Source organism: Monodon monoceros, unplaced genomic scaffold, assembly GCF_005190385.1.
Source record: "Monodon monoceros isolate NGI ecotype Baffin Bay Population unplaced genomic scaffold, NGI_Narwhal_1 Super_Scaffold_13, whole genome shotgun sequence".
In the NCBI taxonomy this organism is placed as follows: domain Eukaryota; kingdom Metazoa; phylum Chordata; class Mammalia; order Artiodactyla; family Monodontidae; genus Monodon; species Monodon monoceros.
The window spans coordinates 28,204,215-28,221,918 of record NW_021703769.1 but is presented as its reverse complement, the minus strand read 5'-3'; the positions used below and the strand labels follow the sequence as shown (position 1 = coordinate 28,221,918).

Here is a 17,704-nt window from a genome sequence, read left to right as displayed (position 1 = left end):
GTTGAAGCTTCCTCTAAACTTTGACAAGCACTGTGAGGGTGCAGAGAGCAGGGTGTGAGTCAGGGCCCTGGGGGTTCAGTCTTGGCTCCCCTACCTGCTCACCAGCCACATCCCTTTCTGAGCCTCAGTGTCCTTATCTGTAGAAGGGAAAACAGACAGCCCTTCCTTCTGAGCACTGGTTATAGGGAGAAAAGGCCATGAGGAACATTCAGCGTCTGTCAGGCTGCTGTTCCCTGGTCCCCTCCCCTCACTCCCTTCTTATCCAGGGAATCCTCTGGGCAGGCGGCCTGGGGAAGAGGACGAGCAGCCTCCTGGGAGGCAGCAGATCTGAGTGGTGGTGGAGCCACTTACTAGCTGTGATTGGCTGAGCAAGGGAACCACCACCTGGGAAGTTTAGTAATAGCTGCAAAGTCAGGATAAAGGCACCTTCCCTATGTCCAGGGGTAATGGGGAGATTCGATTGCTACCACATCTAGGAGGGAAATTTGGCAATATCCACACGAATTAAAATACGCATAGTCCATGATCTAGCAATGCCACTTCCAGCGGTATCTCCCACTTGAGTAGAGTGATGCAGGACAAGATTATCCACTGCAGTGCTGTTCTAATATCCTAAGTTTGGGAACAACTTGATATTTGTCAACAAAAGACTGACAGACGCTGTCTCCATATGCTGAGTGCTTTGCAGTTGCTGAAACACTGGGCAGCTCCAGGTGCTGATATGGAATGAGGGAACTGTGGCTAAAAATAGGGAGAGGTTCCCAGTCACCTTGGGCCTCAGGGCCTGAATGTGAGGGGCATTCTGAACCTTGGGGAAACCTATGAAAAGGCTCCCTGTTCAATGGTTAATTCAAGGAGCTTTAATCTTGTCCCCTCTATGTGCCAGGCTCTTCCATGAAACCAGTTCCAATGGTGGTGCAGGAAGGAGTCTGGCCTGGAATCAGATTGGGTTCTGGAAGGATTCCCTCACTGACCATGTGACTGCGGTCTACGTCCCTGTCACATCTTGGCCTCAGGCTCCCCGTGTGTATGTTGGGGGTTGCACTGGATGGTGTATAAGGTCCTCCCTGTGTCACAGTCCGGGATTCAGGAGTTAGGAAGAGGATCCAGGGTCCTTGCCAGAAAACTCTAAATGAGCACCTTTGCTACCTCAATGGGGCAGCCCCTAAGTCAGCCACATGGGGAACCTCTTCCCTGGGGAGGGACATTCTGAGATGACACAGCTCTGCTGGGAGCCTTCAGTGACTCTGTGAGTCGGTCCCTGAATCACAGGAGGGTTTTCCCAACAGACCCCCAGGAAACACCCAACCTCTGGGCATCTCCTTTAGCCCGGGTCGTCAGAGTAAACACTGAACCTATGCCTCTAGGAATTTCTTCTCAGTGTGATGTTTCTGAAGAGGAAATAAAGAAACCCTGCCCTGGATAGACTTCTCTTTGGAAGGGGAGAGAACATATGTTCCACGGGAGAAGAGCCTTGTCTGCTTTGTTCACTGCTGCTTCCACAACATCTGGAGCAGGGCCTGGCACACAGTAGGTGCTCAATAGGTGCTGAATAAAGAGAAGACTCAGCCACATTGAGGGGAGCACTCTCTGGAGGCAGGAGGTGATACCTGGGCTATGACGGGGCAAGTCGCTCAGACTTTCAGTTCCCTCATCCCTGGAACCAAAGGGCTAGACGGGATGGAAAAGGCAAGGGCTGTGGAACCAGGCACACTGGGGTTCCAGACTTTTCCCAGCTTTACCAGTTGTGGGGCCTTTGGCAAGTAGCACGACCTCTGCAGGCCTCAGTCTCCCTGATCTGTAGAAGGGAGTGAAATCAGATTGTGATATAAACACCCACTGCTGCACTTGATCCTTGTTTTTTTCTTTTTTCTCAAAGGGTGGAGGGCATTCTTGTTGACTTGTTGTCACAGACCAGGGGGACAAAAGAGACCCAGGCCATACTCACCACTCACAGTGAGATGAGTGCCTGGTCCAGACTTAACCTCCACGTCAGGGCTTGCTTTCTTGAACTTCACACAGTAGTACATACCGGTGTCTGCTGGCGTGATGTTACTGATGCGGATGGAAAAGTCCATGTTGTTTCTCCTTGTAGTATCTGCAACAGTTGTTACTCGAGGGAAGGGGCCTCCTTTGAGACTGTAGATTAACTCCCGGCCTGGCCCTGTGCCCCTGAACCAATTGACGGGCCCCACGGGGAGCAGGGAGGTCACGTCGCAGCGCAGAGTGGCCGTCTCTCCTGCTGCAACTGAAACTGACCTGTCAGGCTGAATCACCTGCAGCTCGTCCTCACCTGCCACTCCTGGAGGGAAACACAATCCAGTTACTTATTCATCCTTAGGTGATCCTGTAGGTTTTCTCAAGTGTTTATCAACAACAGTTTTCATTAACTTAGTGCACCATGAGCCACACCTGAACTCAGCACCTTGCACGTGTATCACATGTAACCTGCACAATGAGCCTGTAACGTGAGACCCTAATACAAGAGAGGAAAGTGAGGCACAGAGAGCTTAAATGATGTGGCAGAGAGTAGGTTTGAGTACTTGAGCCTGCTCTGGAAGTCATGTCTGAACTGGGCTCTCAATTCAAATCTGAATTTACCAGGAATAAAGAAAGGGGCACAGTGTTCCTGAGAGGGGGAGCAGCCTGGGCAAAGGCTCAGAGGTAGGTGGCACCATGGTGTGCGGGGGGCTCTATAAGGAGTTTAGATTGTGCTTTGGGTCTGGCTCAGGAAGCAGGCCCTGGAAAAGTACTCAGCAGTTGGGGCTTGTCCGGGCCGTGGACTTGTGAAGTACAAGGACTTGGGTGTGAGTCCCGGCTCAAGGCTTATTGCTGTGTGACCTTGGCTATCACTCAGGCGACCGTGAAGATCCCATAGGGAGGCCTGTGAGTATGCTCGATAACTGCACACTTGATATTGCTTGATACCTTTAGTTTGGGCAGGTCCCTTTACTGCCCTCTGAGCCTCAGTCTCCTTATCTGTCAGTTACTATGGGCCCGTCTCCATGGATCTCTAGTAGGAACAAACAACATGCCTAGGCCAGGACAGTGTCAAAAAGAAGGGTCTGGTCTTTGGAGCCATCTGAACTGGTGTGAGACCTGGCTCACTTTTTATTCACCCATGACCTGATTATGCAGTGCTTTAGTATCAGTTTCCTCGTCTACAAGATGGGTAGACCACCCCCAGGCCCCTGCGTGTTCTGAAAAGAAAATGAGATCACACGCAGAAGTCACTTAGCACCAAGCTGGGCACAGGGGAAGCTACTGCCATCACACAATGAATAAATGAGGAGGGTCAGCTGCTCAAACTTCACTCCCACCAGATCTCGCTGATGCTCCTTCAGGCCAGGCCCAGGCTGGGTGCTGGGACACACAGGGGCTGGACCCAGGTCGGGCCTCCAGGGCTCCCAGGCTGGACAGCTGGAAGGGGTCCTAGTGGCTGGCGGTGGGGAGGGACCCGAGCCCCATATTGGAGAGGACTGGGGCACATGAGCAGGGACTCCCAGTAGAGGAGGCTGGGAGGGAGGGGGACACAGGAGGAAGATGGACAGGCCTGGTGAGGATGCTGTGAGAGGTGCTGTAGATGCTCGGAGGGAGGTGCAGCCAGGGCCTTGATTCTGAACAAGGTGCGGGGTGGGCAGAAAGGACAGATCATGAAGACCTTGGAGAAACACACACATACACACACACACAGAGACAGAGAGAGAACCACAGAGACGGGCAGAGGGAGGGGCAGACAGACAGAGATGGAGTGAGAGACTGAGAAGGAGGCGGGGGGAAGAGAGAATAAGACAGACACGGAGTGGCAGCAGCCTGGCAGAGGTGCAGATGGGCCAACTGGCCTCTGCCTGGTTGCTCCACTGGCCCTTGATGTGACCCTGTCCTGTCCTGACCGAGGCCGCCTTGCCTTGTACATTGGCCAGGGTTGCAGCTGACGCCCCGAGCAGCCCCTCACCTCTGGCTGAGCTGGAGAGAGACCTTGTGAATTTACCCAGACACAGACTCCTTCACTGCAGGTAAGCCCAGGGCCTCGGGACAGGCCTCTCATCCCCTTCCTGTGGTCCCAGCCCTGACTCCCATGCCAGGGATTGCCCGTTTCTCATGGCCAGTGAGTGGAAATGCAGAGTGGCAGCCTGAGGACAGCCTGACCCTCATGGTGCAGGGAAGAAACCACTGTCTGCAGAGGACAGGGGCTTGGGGTAGAACTGTTGACCAGGTGTGTGAGAGGCACACGGAGGAGGCCCACAGGGGCAGGCAGGGACCTCGAGAGATCCCAGGCAGCATCAACAGCTGCCAAGAGCATCCAGCCAGGACCACTCCCGAAGGGCTGCATTCCACATTGGAGACTGGACTAGAAATGCCACTGGCAGGAAGCACGGGCACTGGGGCCAGCAGCCTTGGGTGAGAGCACGGTCCACCCTCAGCCAGTTCAGCACCCGCCCTCCCTGGGCCTCCACTCCGTCACCCACAAAGTGGGGTACTGGCACCCACACCCCCAAGATAGTCATGAGGACACAGTTGGACATAAGTGCCTGCAGCACAGGTGCTGGTTAAACTTTAGTTTCTGTTCCCATTATTATCACAGATACATTATTATATACTTGATTTTCTCTGGATTGTCATGTTCCCCCCAAGCAGGATGAAGGATCCACAAGGAAGTGTTTCCAGCCCCCTACCTAGAACACTGCCTGGAACACACCGGGCCCTTGATAAATACACGTTGAATGAACGCATTAATGAAGGAAGGAGGGATTTCACTTGCTCCTGGGCGAATCCTCTCCCTGAGGCTCTTTCTTCATCTGTTAAAGGGGCTGTCACAGGCAGGTCTGGGAGATGGCGAGCCTGGAGCCCGGGACTGTGCCTGGCCCATAGACACGCAATCAATGGTGGTTATTATTATCCTTATCAATACCACCGCACAGGGCTGTGAGTCAGCAGCTGGCAAGGGAGGCGGGAGCAGAAGAGGAGGTGCGGAGCCAGGCCTGCGGCTGTGGCAGGGCTATTCTTGTGCAGCCGGAGGCCTGCAGTCACAGCCAGGAGGCCACAATAAAATCTGGAGTTGTGTGGGGCTGCCCCCCCCCGCCCCGCCTTTTTTAGCTCCTCTCAAGCTCTCTCTACCAACTGCAGCCAGATTTAGGAGGCTTAATTAATTAGCTAGTGTTTATAAAGCGTTTGAAGAATTTTAAAAGTGCGACAGAAGTGCCAAATATTATTTTAATCTGCTTGTGTGTGTGTGTTTCCAGCAGAGTCTTTCCCTCGCTTGCTTGCTTTTCTTTTTCTCGGCAGGTTCTGTTCTGGGAATCGGCCTTGTTAAAAATCACTCCCGCGGTTCTGGGCCTGGGGTCATCACGCTGGCAGAGAAAGCGATGGTTTAGCGGCCTGAACTGTCTCTGGGAGAGGAGGGCAGCTGGGCATCGTCACATGATGCTGGTGGGAGTGGAGAGTGGCACATCCTTTTGGGAAAGCAGTGTGGCAGGAGGTACCACAGGTGTGAAACCTGTTCTCCAGCCCTTGCTGGGCTGTTCCATGAGGACGTGACCCTGAATATGGAGTGGGGTTCCCATGTAATGATCTTGAAAAAGTTGGGAAAACACCCAAGTGGCCAATGACAGAGGAAGGTTAAGTGAACAGTAGCCTGTCCACTAGATGGAATTACAGGCAGCCATAAAAAACCATCACTGTGAAACTGTAGCAGTCTGGAAATTTTTGCATGGCATAATTTTAAATGATACTGTGGTTAGCAAATAAAATCTGTTTATTGCAAAGCATTTAGAGGAAACAAAAAAGTATAAAAGGAAAATAATAATCTCATAGAATACCATCAAAGATAACTGTGATCAACGTTTTGATGTTGTTAAAATATGAGTGAATAAATATGTAAAGTCATACTCAGGTTACTAAGGATATGTGCAAACATTTTGCTTCATTCATTCAGGTGTTGTTATAAAAATAAAAAATTGGAAATATTCTAATTTCCAAGAAAAGGAGGCTGCTGATCCCCTGATGATGAACTCACATGATGACCAAGCCTACATGTAAGGATTATAATTATGGACACAGAAATAGACTAGAAGATCAGAGTCAGTTCCTGAGTGATGTTTTCAGTGTGATCCCAAACTTCTAGTTTTGAAAAAAATGTATATCTGATATTAAAGATTAGTAGTAATTAACTGTGAGTAGTAGACTTCCAAGGGATTTTGCTTTTACGTCTTCTGTTTGTGTTACTTGTGCAATAAAAAAGCAGGAAAACTGCTTTCAGTATGATCATGACATTGTAAACTAAAACTACGTATAAATAAACAACTGCAAGGTACTATACAAAGCTATAAAACACAACTCTCTTTGGATCATGAATCTCTTTGGATCATGAATCTAATGGGTTTTTCCTTTTTTTCCTTCTATTTTGGGTATTTTCAGATTTTCTAAACTGGATGCCTGTTAAAGAATATTTACAGTATCCCACTTGGTAATAAGAAAATACAGTGCTTGGCGCAGAACAGATGCTCAATAAACCTCTGCAGACTGACTGATCTAATCGTCTAGAGAAAAGGCCTAGAATGATAAACATCACGACGTTGAGGTAAGTTACGACTGGGAAATGGGACCAGCGTGGGCCAGGGTGGACACGGGGATAGGCATATTTTCTATTTTATAGCAAATAATATATTGAAGTCTCTCTTTTTTGTAGCGAACATTTGTTGCTTTTGGAAGAATATTAAGTAATGAAATAAAACACGTAAGTTATCTAATGGAAGAAGTCAGCACAGTGGGTGGAACTGCCCCGTGTACTTGTTGTACGAGGAACTCTGTCCACAGGATGCAGGGAGCTCACAGCATGGCTGGACAGTGATGAATTACCAGGATCTGCTGTGAGCCAGGTCCTCAGCTCAGGGCTGCAGAACGGCTGTGTCCTGGCTTCATGGGGCTTGCACACGAGCAGACAAGATAGACTTTAAAGAAACAACTCCAATGCTACATTTGGACTGAGCCTCAACCCTTTAGGCAGGGACTCCTGCTGGCACCTCTGACCCCATCTCCTGCCCCCTCCCCATGACCTGCTTCCCCCCACCACGCCCACTTTGTCCTCCACGAATAGGCTAAGGAGGGTGCGAGAGATGAAATAAGATGGGGGCTGAAACCTGACCATTGGACTTGGAAAAATATTTGATTTTTTTTTTATACAACAATCATGTGTAGTTTTTGAGATTAAGAAAAGGTGAAAACAATTTCATCAGAAGTGAAAAAATAAGCATGGATGTTTTTCTAATGGAACAAACAAATCAACTTAGAACTGAAACTTGCCGGGAGGGAAACAGGGCCACTGTGATCTCTGGGTGTGATTCCTCCTGCTTCATAAAGATGCAGAGGCAAAGCTGAAATGCACATTTCCCAAGAGCCAGCCTTTCCCTGATGGGTGCTCACTGCCACTTGCATGGGAGCCTGCCTGCTCCTGGAAGCAGTGGGTCACCAGGGCAGGGGTCTTGGGGACAGGCTGGAGGTTACCCCTCAGATTTCCACAAACTCAAGGAGCCCGGGGCTTGGGAGGCTATGGCCGGAGGTCTGGCGGTGCCCAGGGCTCAGCATCCCAAGATGGCATCCACCGCGGCCCCCACGGCTGGGACAGCTCAGCATCCCCCTTTCCTGACCTCGATCGTTTTCAGCCATCCTCAGGGGGCTGCTGGCTTGTCCCCCGACACAGCAGCACCTCATCAGGTGCTACCTTTGGAGTCTTTGACGTCTGTGTGCGAGAGGGTGCAGTGCAGGAGTGTGGGTGGGAGCATGCACAGGAGTGAAGGGGGCAGGTGCAGCGGTGGGCACCCGAGTGCACAAGTGCGCCAAGTGTTCACACACATGTGCAGGGGTGGGCATGTGCACAAGACGCTCGTGTGTGCGGGAACGTGCTCTGGTGCAGCTCAGAAGTGTGTCAGAAGAGGACCAGGGACCAGGGGCAGGAGCGGGGCGTGAACTGTGCCCAGGAGAGTATCTGAATGTGGGTGTGAACCTGTTGGTGGCATGAGAGGGTCTGTCTGCACCTAAGGTGTGAACAGACAGATATTGGGGAGGGGTGTGAGCATGTGGGTGCATAGAATATGTGTGTGGGCAGGGGAGGATAGGAGCGGGATGTGCGCACAACTGTGTGTGTGTGTGTGCGCGCAGGGAGGGCACGTGTGCGATGGAAATGGTGTATACATGAGTGTGAATGTGAGGGTGTGTGTGCTTTAAGTGCTGGGGAGCAGGGGCCCAGAGTGTGTGGAGACCACTGTCTGTGTACACCGTGTGTCCATGCACCCAAGTGTGTGAGTGTACCCAGTGGTGAACATGCCTGGCACATACAGGGTGGTGAGAGAGGAAGGAGGGCAGGGGAGATGCTTCCCTCAAATCTGGCTCCTGGTGGGAAAGTGATGCATGGCCCCTGGCACAGGGTCCTGCCCTTGACCAGAGACTCAAACCTTTACTGAGCACCTACTGACTGGGTGCTAGCCGTAGGGCACAGTGGTAAAGAAGCCAGCCTGGAAATGCCCTGCTGAAGCTCAGGACCCTGGGTGGGGCAGACGGTCCCCAGGATGCATTCAGGAGGGGGCTGCATGGGTGATGGCTGTGTAGACTCCGCAGTTCCCATTTGGGGAGCTTGGGGCTCCGACTCAGCTAGGCACTGATTTTCCTCTGGAGTCAGAATGATTCATTCATGCCCTTTCAAACCTCACTCTATTGCTAGGCCCTGTCCTAGATGCCACAGGACACAGAGCCAAGTAAGATGGATCCCCACCATTGTGGGGCAGAGTCCCGGACACAGGCAATGATCATGTGCAGGGTGATCAGTGAGCAAGAAGAGGCTTGGGGACAGGGTATTGGAAGAGGGGTGAGATCTGAGAAGACTTCCTGGAGGTGGTGGTCCCTGAGCTGCATCTTGAAAGCTGACAGAGGCTGGGGAGAAGGGAAGGCATTCAAGAAGGTGGAACTTTTCTTCCTCTGCACAAAGGTGAGGAGGAGAGAAAAGGGCTTGGCACAATTCAAGGACCAGGGCACAGTCTTTGGGACATGCTCAATGGCTGTGAGCAAGCTGGGGAAGGGCTAGGGACTGGGCTAACCTAGCACCTGAAAGGATGGCTTCAGTTACCATCTGAACAGCAGGTCATCACTGGGAGCAGTCTACTGGTACCCATTGGGCGGAGATGCCCCAGGTTCTGCAGTGGAAACTAGCACCTGCCTTGGAACCAGCACAAAAGAGGATACACATGGCCTTGTGAATAAAGTGGGGGAGGGCCCAGTGGGCCCAGGGTACTTTCTCCTTCACCCCCACTCCAGGCAACTCAGAGAACTGGGTACTGTCCATACCCTTGCAGGGAAAGGGCAGACCCTGGTAGCCCCTTCCATGCAGCAGGTAAACTCCTAAGGTGCCAGGACAGTCCATAGCTTGGGCTCTGGAGCCAGAAGACCTTTATATTTCAGCCCTAGTGGAGTGACTTGGTAGAGTCACTTTTCTTTAAGCCTCCACTTTCTCACCTGTAAACAATGGGGTACCATCATCTCTCTCCCCAAGGCCAAATGTTCAGTGGTTGGAAGAGCTGGACTGAGATCTGTACGTTTCCTTGACTCCCATCTTTCTCCTGACCCACAGCCAGCTATTAGCAGAGCTTGCTGGCTCACCTTCCAAGATCTGGCCAGACTCTGACCTCTCCCTACCACCTCTACTGCACCACCGTCCCTCACCTAGATCCTTATCTCAGCTTCCAAACCGGCTTCCCTGCTCCACCTCACCTCTGTGTAACATGTATCCTCCCCTGTAGCCAGAGGAGCCTCTAAAACCTAAGGTAACATCATTCCTTTGTGCAAAACCCTCCTGCACCCTTCACTGTACTCAGAGTGAGACCCAGGATCCTTGCGGTGGCCCCCAGGGCCCTGCAGTCTTGCTCTCAACCATGCCAGATTCTCTACTCACCTCAGGGCCTTTGCACTTGCCATTCTCTCTGCCTGGCACTCTCATCCCATAGATATCTGCATGTTGGGTGCCTCACCTCCTTCTGGCCTAAGAGGCCTTCCTTGGCATGGTATATAAAACACTACCCCCCTTGATGTCCCTTGCTCTGCTTTATTTTTCTACAACACATATCACCCTGTATCTACAATACATATCACCTGACATATTACAAGCATTTGTCAATTTCATTAGCATCTATCTCCTTACCCTAGATTTACTTATAAGCCCTTTGAGAGGGATTTAGTTTTGTTCCCTGCAGTTTCCTTCAGGTTTATACCAGTGCCTGGCATTTGTTGAATGCATGTTCTGGTTTGGATTCTAACTCTGCCACTCATGAGACCGCAGGAAGTGTCTTAACCCCCTTGGACTTCTGGTTTCTCATCTGTAGAATGAGAACGATGATGATAATAATAATAATAATAACACTAGGGCTCTTCTAGGATGAAACAGGCTAATGTGTGTAAAGAGCTCAGTGCTGCTCCTGGCACAGAGGAAGCACTCGTGCAGGGCAGTGTCACCATGCAGTGGATATTTAAGGATGAAGAGGATGACAGAGGATCCCAGCCTTAAGCCTGAGAAGCTAAGGATTCTCTCTGAGGCAGAACTAGCTCTGCCCCAATGTCTGCACAAGACCACTTGGAGCTGGACCTGTGGGCAGGCTATATGCGCTGTTTGTGGGAGGCCCGGGGGGCAGGGAGGGTCAGAGCCCTGGTGAGCATTTGCTAGGTTTAGACGGGATCTGGAGGCAATGAAGAAATGCTCGCAGCGCAGCCCTCTTTGCAAAGCAGCAGGGAAAGAACTACGGATACGTGTGTGCTGTAAGCACCCTTCATATTCGCCAGGCCTGGTGGGGGCCAGGTGAGGCTGGGAGAGCATGCAGGGGCACTAACACCCACCATCCACTTCCTTGACAACCTAAGGACCTCCTTCCCACCTCCCCATTTTGCAGAGGGAGAAACTGAGGACCGGAAGTGAGGCTTGAAGAGGCTGAGAACCCAGGCGGTGCCCTTCCAACCTCCAGGCCCAGCTGTTACTCTAGGTCAGGCCCTGGTGCTGCCCGGCCATGGCCTCATGGGTACAACGTGTGGATGAGGTCACATAACAGGGAGCCCTCATTTATTTAACTGTCATGACGGCCTAGTGAAGCAAGTGCTGTTGTCACCAGCCCCTTCCTACAGGTAAGGAAGCTGAGACCCTGAGAGGCAGGGAAGGGGCAGAGGCAGGACTCAAAACACTGAGGTCAGTCACGTGCGATCTCTTCCCCCTGTGACTGGGTCCCCTCTGGCTCAGGATTCTGGATTCTCAGGCTACCAAGGACGTACACACATTTTCCCAGCTGAGATAAAGGCCCCCTTAAAAGGAACGCACTTTTATTAAATGATGCTGCCCACAGCAGACAGTCTCTGGACAAGATTTTTCCCCAGGCTGATACTATCCGCTGATGCCTTTTATAGTGCTTTCTGCAGTTCACAACAGCACCCTCCACAGCTCTTAATTCCCTTAACCCTCAACAGTCCCCGTGCAGGAGGAAAGAGCGGTAGCATTTCCGTTTTACAGATGAGGAAACTGAGGCTCAGAGCAGGGCAAGACACCTGCTCCAGAGCACACAGCCAAGAAGTAGCACATGCTGGATTCACTCAGGAATGTGCCCCAAAGTGGGTACCTCTCCACTGCCTCCCCTGCTAGAGAGGGGGTCTGGGGTACCATCAAGATGAAGGGTGAGAGAGGCATCCTGGCTGGAGCATCTGAGCTGGAAGGGACCAGCAGGAGAGCAGCTAAGCTGAGCCTCCACTTCACAGAAGGGGAAACTGAGGCCCAGAGGGGCAGTGTACTGAGTTCCAAGTCCTGGCTGGTAAGTGATGGAGCAGGACCTCCACCTGCTCTGTAGAGCTCCAACCATAAAATGGTGATCACACAGAGATAACAGTAATAGTAATGATGGTTAATGAGCATTGAGCACGGGTATTATCAGGAGCACGACAGGCTTCACCAGCCTCCGCAGGGACCCAGCAACACAGGATGTCATCACCCCCACTTCACAGAGGGCAAGACTGAGGCTCAGAGAGGTACAGCCACTTGGCCAAGGTCACAGGGCTGCGGAGCAGTCTGACTCCACCCACAACTTCACCCACTGCACCACACAGCCTTGTGCCATGAAGGACCCACTGGGGGAGGCTGGCACCAAGTCAGGCCCTCCAAACCAAATCAAGGCCAAAAGGGCGTAGCACGAACTGTGTCATGTTTCATGGTTTGCCTGCTCGTTCACCAGGGTGTCTACACTGGGGCAAGCAGTTCTATATAGCCAGAGTTTAAGTACCAATTCCAGGGTTTCTGGGTCGCTACCTCCATCCCAGCTGGCACTGATATTTTGTGCTTCCTGATATTTTAGGGATCCCTATTTCAGCACGATAGGCAGGGATTTGCAGTGTGGTCATGGCCCCCGTTACAGAGGTAGGACTGTGTAGTGGTTAGAGCACAGGTTTGCTTTCCAACCAGGGTTACTGCCTGTGTGACCTCATGGCTCTGAGTTCCCTTTTTAAAATGAGTGTCTTTCTTCATTCAACCAATATGTATTAATTTGCCTACTGTTACCAGGCCCTGTGTAAGGTCCCAGGAGGCCCAGCAGTGAATAAGACATAGTTCCTACTCTCGTGTAGCTTATATTCTAGTGGGAGAGACAGGGCTGAAATAATTAAACAAATATAGAAATGGTTAGGAGTGCAAACGAATTTGGTGCCACGATAGAGAATAACAAGCAGAACCACTTTTAGAATGGGGCAGTTGTAAAAGGCATCTCCGAGGAGGTGAGATTGCAACTGAAACCTGAAGAATGCAAAGACCAAGGAAGGTGTTCCAATAGGAGAGAACAGCAAGTGCAAAAGCCCTGGGGTAGGAAAGCAGCTGGTGCATATGAAGGCCAGAAAGAAGACTGCTGTGGCTGAAGCCCATGGAGGAAGGCAAGTGTGGTACTGGTTGGGGCTGGAGAGACGGATGTGGTCCAGAAAATGCCATGTCTCATGGATCATTGTAAGGAGTTTGATTTTATTCTAAGGGCAGAGTGGGAACCACTGAAAAGTTTGGAGAAGGACAAAGAGGATTTGATTCACTCCAGCTGCTATGGGTAAAGAAACTGGAGGGGGTAAGAGTGAAAACAGGAAAGCAGTGATGAGGATGCTACAGTGTTTAGTGGTCTGAGCGCAAATCCTACCTCTGCACTTATAAGCTGTGTGACCTTAGGCAAGTCACTTCACCTCTCTGAATCTCTCTTTATTCATATGTCCAATGGTATAATAATAGTTCCCATCTTACAGAACTGTGTGGTGAGAATTAAATGAGATGATGTACAGAGTAGTGATCATACCACATGACCTCACATGTTCAATGTCAAGTGCTCAGTGAACCAGATCCTACTTGGTCTGGCCCTGACCTCTCCTAACTCCCCTACTGCCTATCTCCCTTAAGTCCAGACTCACTGGCTATTCCTGGAACACAGTTAACCCATCCCAGCCTCAGGGCCTTTGCACTTGCTTCTCCTTCTGTGTGGCCTGCTCTTCCCCTGATATTCTCATGGTTGCTCCCTCAGTTTTATGCAGGCCTCTGCTCCTCAGAGAGGCCCTCCCTCTCTCCCCAATCAACCTTCTATTCCCTCGACCTGCTTTAGTTCTCTTCACGGCACTTGTCTCCACCTGACATAATGTTTACTTGGGTCTGTTTTTCCTTCCTCACTAGTGTCAGTGCCATGAGAGCAGGTATTTTTGTCTGTTTGCAGTTGTATCCCTAGCACCTAGAGCCACCTCTGGCACGTAGATGCTCAAAAATATTTGTTGAATGAATATTTGTAATTAAAATGACCATAATAAGGACAGAAAAATGGTTGAGTAAACCAAGCCTTGGATCCAGCTTTATTTAACTCTCACTGGTCATGTGGCCTTGGGAGGAGTCCAACTCAGCTTTGGGGACTCTCAGTTTCCTTATCCATAAAATAGGGATGAAGGATTCTATGCTTTTTGGCTCACTGTAAGGATTAGACAATGGCACACATCCAAGCATTGATGGATGAAATGATGCCTGATGTCTACCATTTGCTTTACAATCCTCCCTCCTGCCCCCACCCCCAGAAAAATGAGGGGCAGGTGAAACATGAATGGCCGATGACTGTTGAAGCTGGGGTTCCTCACACCATTCCTCATCTCGCAAATGTTTGAAATTTTCCAAAATAAAAAGATAAGGAAGAGGCAGCACAGATTCACAGCTCAGCTAGTCCCTAGCACACCATGCACTACTTTTTTCCAGCATGGGCCGCCACTTCTGGAGGACAGTGTGGGCTCTGAAGAATGAGGGCACTAGAACCCACCGTGGCATCGTCACCCACACGCTCCGGCTCCGGGCCCCTAGCCTAAAGGCTCATCCCTCACTCCTGGCTTCCAATCTCCCCCTGATCTGGGCACCTGATCTCCCTCAGCTCCTGGCTTACTCTGCAGCCATCTCACACTCTGCGCCCCCAGTCGGACGTGCCAGGAAATCTCACAGACACAAAGAACCAATTCTGTATAATGGCCAGCTTCCACCTCAGCTGTTCTGCATCTCTCTGGACTGAGGGCCTGGCAGGACACCTGGCAGGGAAAATCCACCTTGTGGAGGGCTCCATCAAAAGACCTGTCCCAGGAACGCCCAAGTTAACAGAAAAGCAGTTTCAGTTGTGAAAACAGATGATTCCTTCTTCAGTATGGGACAGAAACACATCTTGGGAACACCCGCCGCCTCTGCCTCCCAGAAGGATACACTGATTGACAGAAATATGCGAGGAGTGCCAAGAGGGCAGGACGCCAGTACCCCAGGGCCTCAGTGTTTCCACCTGTCAGGGCGAGGTGATGCCTAGTGAGTGTACATCATGGGTGCTATGGTCATCCTGACTCTGCCACTTACTGTGTGGCCTTGAGCAAGTTGCTCTGTTTCTCTGAGCCTAGTTTCCTCACTGGTCAGATGGATTTGATTACAACCATGCACATCACCCAGGGTAACTGTGAGTCCCACTGGGATCATACATGCCCAGTGCTGAGCCCAGTAAGTGGCCAGAAACAATGTTTCCCATTATTATTACTTTGGTATTTTCCAGGGAATTTGGGATCCTGTCAGATTTCTAGCTTTAACGATGGAAACTTCCAGCACAGATCAGTTTTAAAGAGCCTTGGCCTGGATGACAGGGGGCTTGGCATGCCACCCAGGTCTTGCCAGGGACCTGCTGTGTGAGCCTGGCCGGTCCCTTCCTCCCTCAGGGCTGCAGTTTTCTCAGCTGCACAAAGAGGTGCTGACTGATGGCTCTCTCAGGCCCCCTCCTGCTTTCCTGATCTAGGAATGGCAATTCCAGCCCTGTGGATCCGGACAGAGACACCTAGAGGCAGGCTGTGCCCATGGCGGCCGCTCAGTCCCAGTAACTATTCCATCACACCAGCTGGTTGGTCTCTGCGCAACTTGTCCTCCCCAACCGCACAAAAGCCACAGGGAAAAGTGCCAATCTCGTGTTCACTCTCAACAGCTTTTGTTGTTCTGTGAGCACCTACTGTGTGCAAGGAGCTGTGCTGGGTGCTTTCCAACATCAGTCCCACTCCCACAGATGAGAATACCCAACAGAACGAAACAATGACGATTACAACACTGGTTGAACGTAACGTGCAGTAAACTGGTACTGAGCGCTTACTACCTGCCAGACATGGCTTCAAGTGTTATACGTGGGTTGGCTGACTTAGTGTCTGAAATACAGTTGTTGATGTCAACTCCATTTTACAGGTGAGGAAACCGAAACACAGAGCTCAATAAATTGTCCAAGTAGGGTATGCTGTGTTTGTATGTGGAGAGGCTACAATGCAGAACCACTATGTGAGCCAGAGTTAAACATGCACTCATATGTGATAAAGCAAGGGGAAAGTGATAAGTAGCTTTAGATAAATCCTGGGGTGAATGTTCGGAGGAGGAAGAGATCCCACAGAACATGAGGCAGCACAAATGGAAGGCTGAGTAGGATTCCGACATATGAAGATAGGGACGTACAGGGAAGGGCATCTCTGGTGGCAGGAACAGCATAAGTGAAGGCACAGAGATGAGAAAGTTCAGCTGAGGGTGTGGATTTGTACAAAGGCATTTACCAAACTGGGTTAGGCCGCGTGTTAATGGGCATTAAACAAACCCAATGCTTCTTGTTCATATGTCTAGGGAACCCTGGAGTAAACAAGGCCTGGCTGGGGCTTCTACAACTGCAGGCCTTCTCAGGGTCTCTTAGATGCCAATGCACTTGAGCTGCCAGGAAAGCTTTGGCTGCAGGGAGGAAGCCTGGTCGTTTAGAAGCATCTCAACAGGTCAGCTCTTTGGAAAGCATGTAGCTGAGGAATAGGGCCTGTCAGGGAGGGAGCCCAGGCCTTGGTGTAGGTTTTTTTTTTTTTAAAAAAAGAAAACTTGGACCCACTCAACAGTTTTGAGCAGGGGAGTGACATGATTAGAATTGTGTTGACAGACCAGAAATCTGAGCACATTAAAAAGAGGCGGAGCGGGGGGCACCTTCCATCAGTCCAGGACTACAAATAAGAAAATAATCTGTCGCACGGAGCCATTGGAAGCAGCAAGCGAGCGTGTGTGGGATCTGTACAACAGTTTTAGACTGCCTTCCTCTCACACACCCCCTCTCCATCTGTCGCAAAGGGCACCAGGAAGATGCAGGGAGGAAGATTCCAGCTCTGGGGCCTCCAGAGCTCGGCTGTCCAGATCGGGGGCTCTGACGGGAGCCACACTGCTCCCAGAGCTGTCGTTTATGAGGACCAAGGGGCTGCCAGTGCTTGCATCCTCTGGGCGCTTTCAGAGAAATGACCATGGCTCAGTTAACAACTTCTGCCCCAGAAGGAACCCTTCCACAAACCTCTGTCTGAGCTGGGTGGGGGTCCCTCTGGTTCTCTTCAGCTTGGACTAAGTAACCCTGATTAAGTCATTGAATTTCTTCCCTCAAAGGCTGCCTAGCCATGAGGCCAGGATTCAAAATCCAGGCTCCCTACCACTTACTGCTTGGACAAGTTACTTCCCAAGTTCTGGACTTTATCTTCCTCATCTGCAAAATGGGGATAACAGCCAACTCATGCTTTGCTTCGCTGATTGATGGGATTACGCAGATGAGGCGCTCAGCACACAGCCTGGAATACAGGTAACATTCAAGGAACATTGGTTCTCCTCCCTTCTCTCAACACACGGTTCCCATCAGGACTTCATACGTGCTGGATGACAGCAAGTAAAGGAATGAATCACACCACGAGTCTCCACGGGGTTGGTAAAGGAATAATTAATGGCAAGAAAGTACCCAGAGAACACCAAGGCCTTAAAGGACCTTCCACAGACTGAGTTCTTTGGGGCCAAGCACTCCGCCCCCCCTTTCTCTCCTTGTGAAAGAGGAAGTGAGATGAACTTCACCACTTAGGAAAGTACAGAGGAGTCACCAGCATGCTACCCTCTTCCGACAGGTGAGAGGTTCAGCAGAGGGCCAGCTGTCCCCCAAAGCCTGACCCCCATTTTGGCCTGGCCTTCTCCAAGTCAGAGCGAGGAGTGAATGGGGGTTTATCTGAAGTCTGTTCAGCAGGGGTCCCAGAGGTCGCCAGACCTAGGTGGGGCCAAAGTGAGGAGCCTGCAGGCTCAGTGTCAGGCACCGCTGCTGTGCTGCAGAATCCGGCTGCCCAGCTGTCCCCACCC

At 51.1% G+C, this 17,704-nt stretch overlaps 1 protein-coding gene across 4 annotated transcripts in view; it reads right to left on the bottom strand.

Moving 5' to 3' along the window:
- The window catches only part of SIRPA (signal regulatory protein alpha), a 42,965-nt gene that overhangs the window by 21,653 nt on the left and 3,608 nt on the right, over positions 1 to 17,704 (bottom strand). For 3 of the 4 annotated variants that reach the window (XM_029220659.1, XM_029220661.1, XM_029220660.1), the window contains exon 3: positions 1,949 to 2,302. In XM_029220659.1, coding sequence (XP_029076492.1) covers positions 1,949 to 2,302 — 354 coding nt within the window. The remainder of the gene's footprint in view (positions 1 to 1,948; positions 2,303 to 17,704) is intronic. The other variant, XM_029220662.1, reaches the window with a different exon arrangement.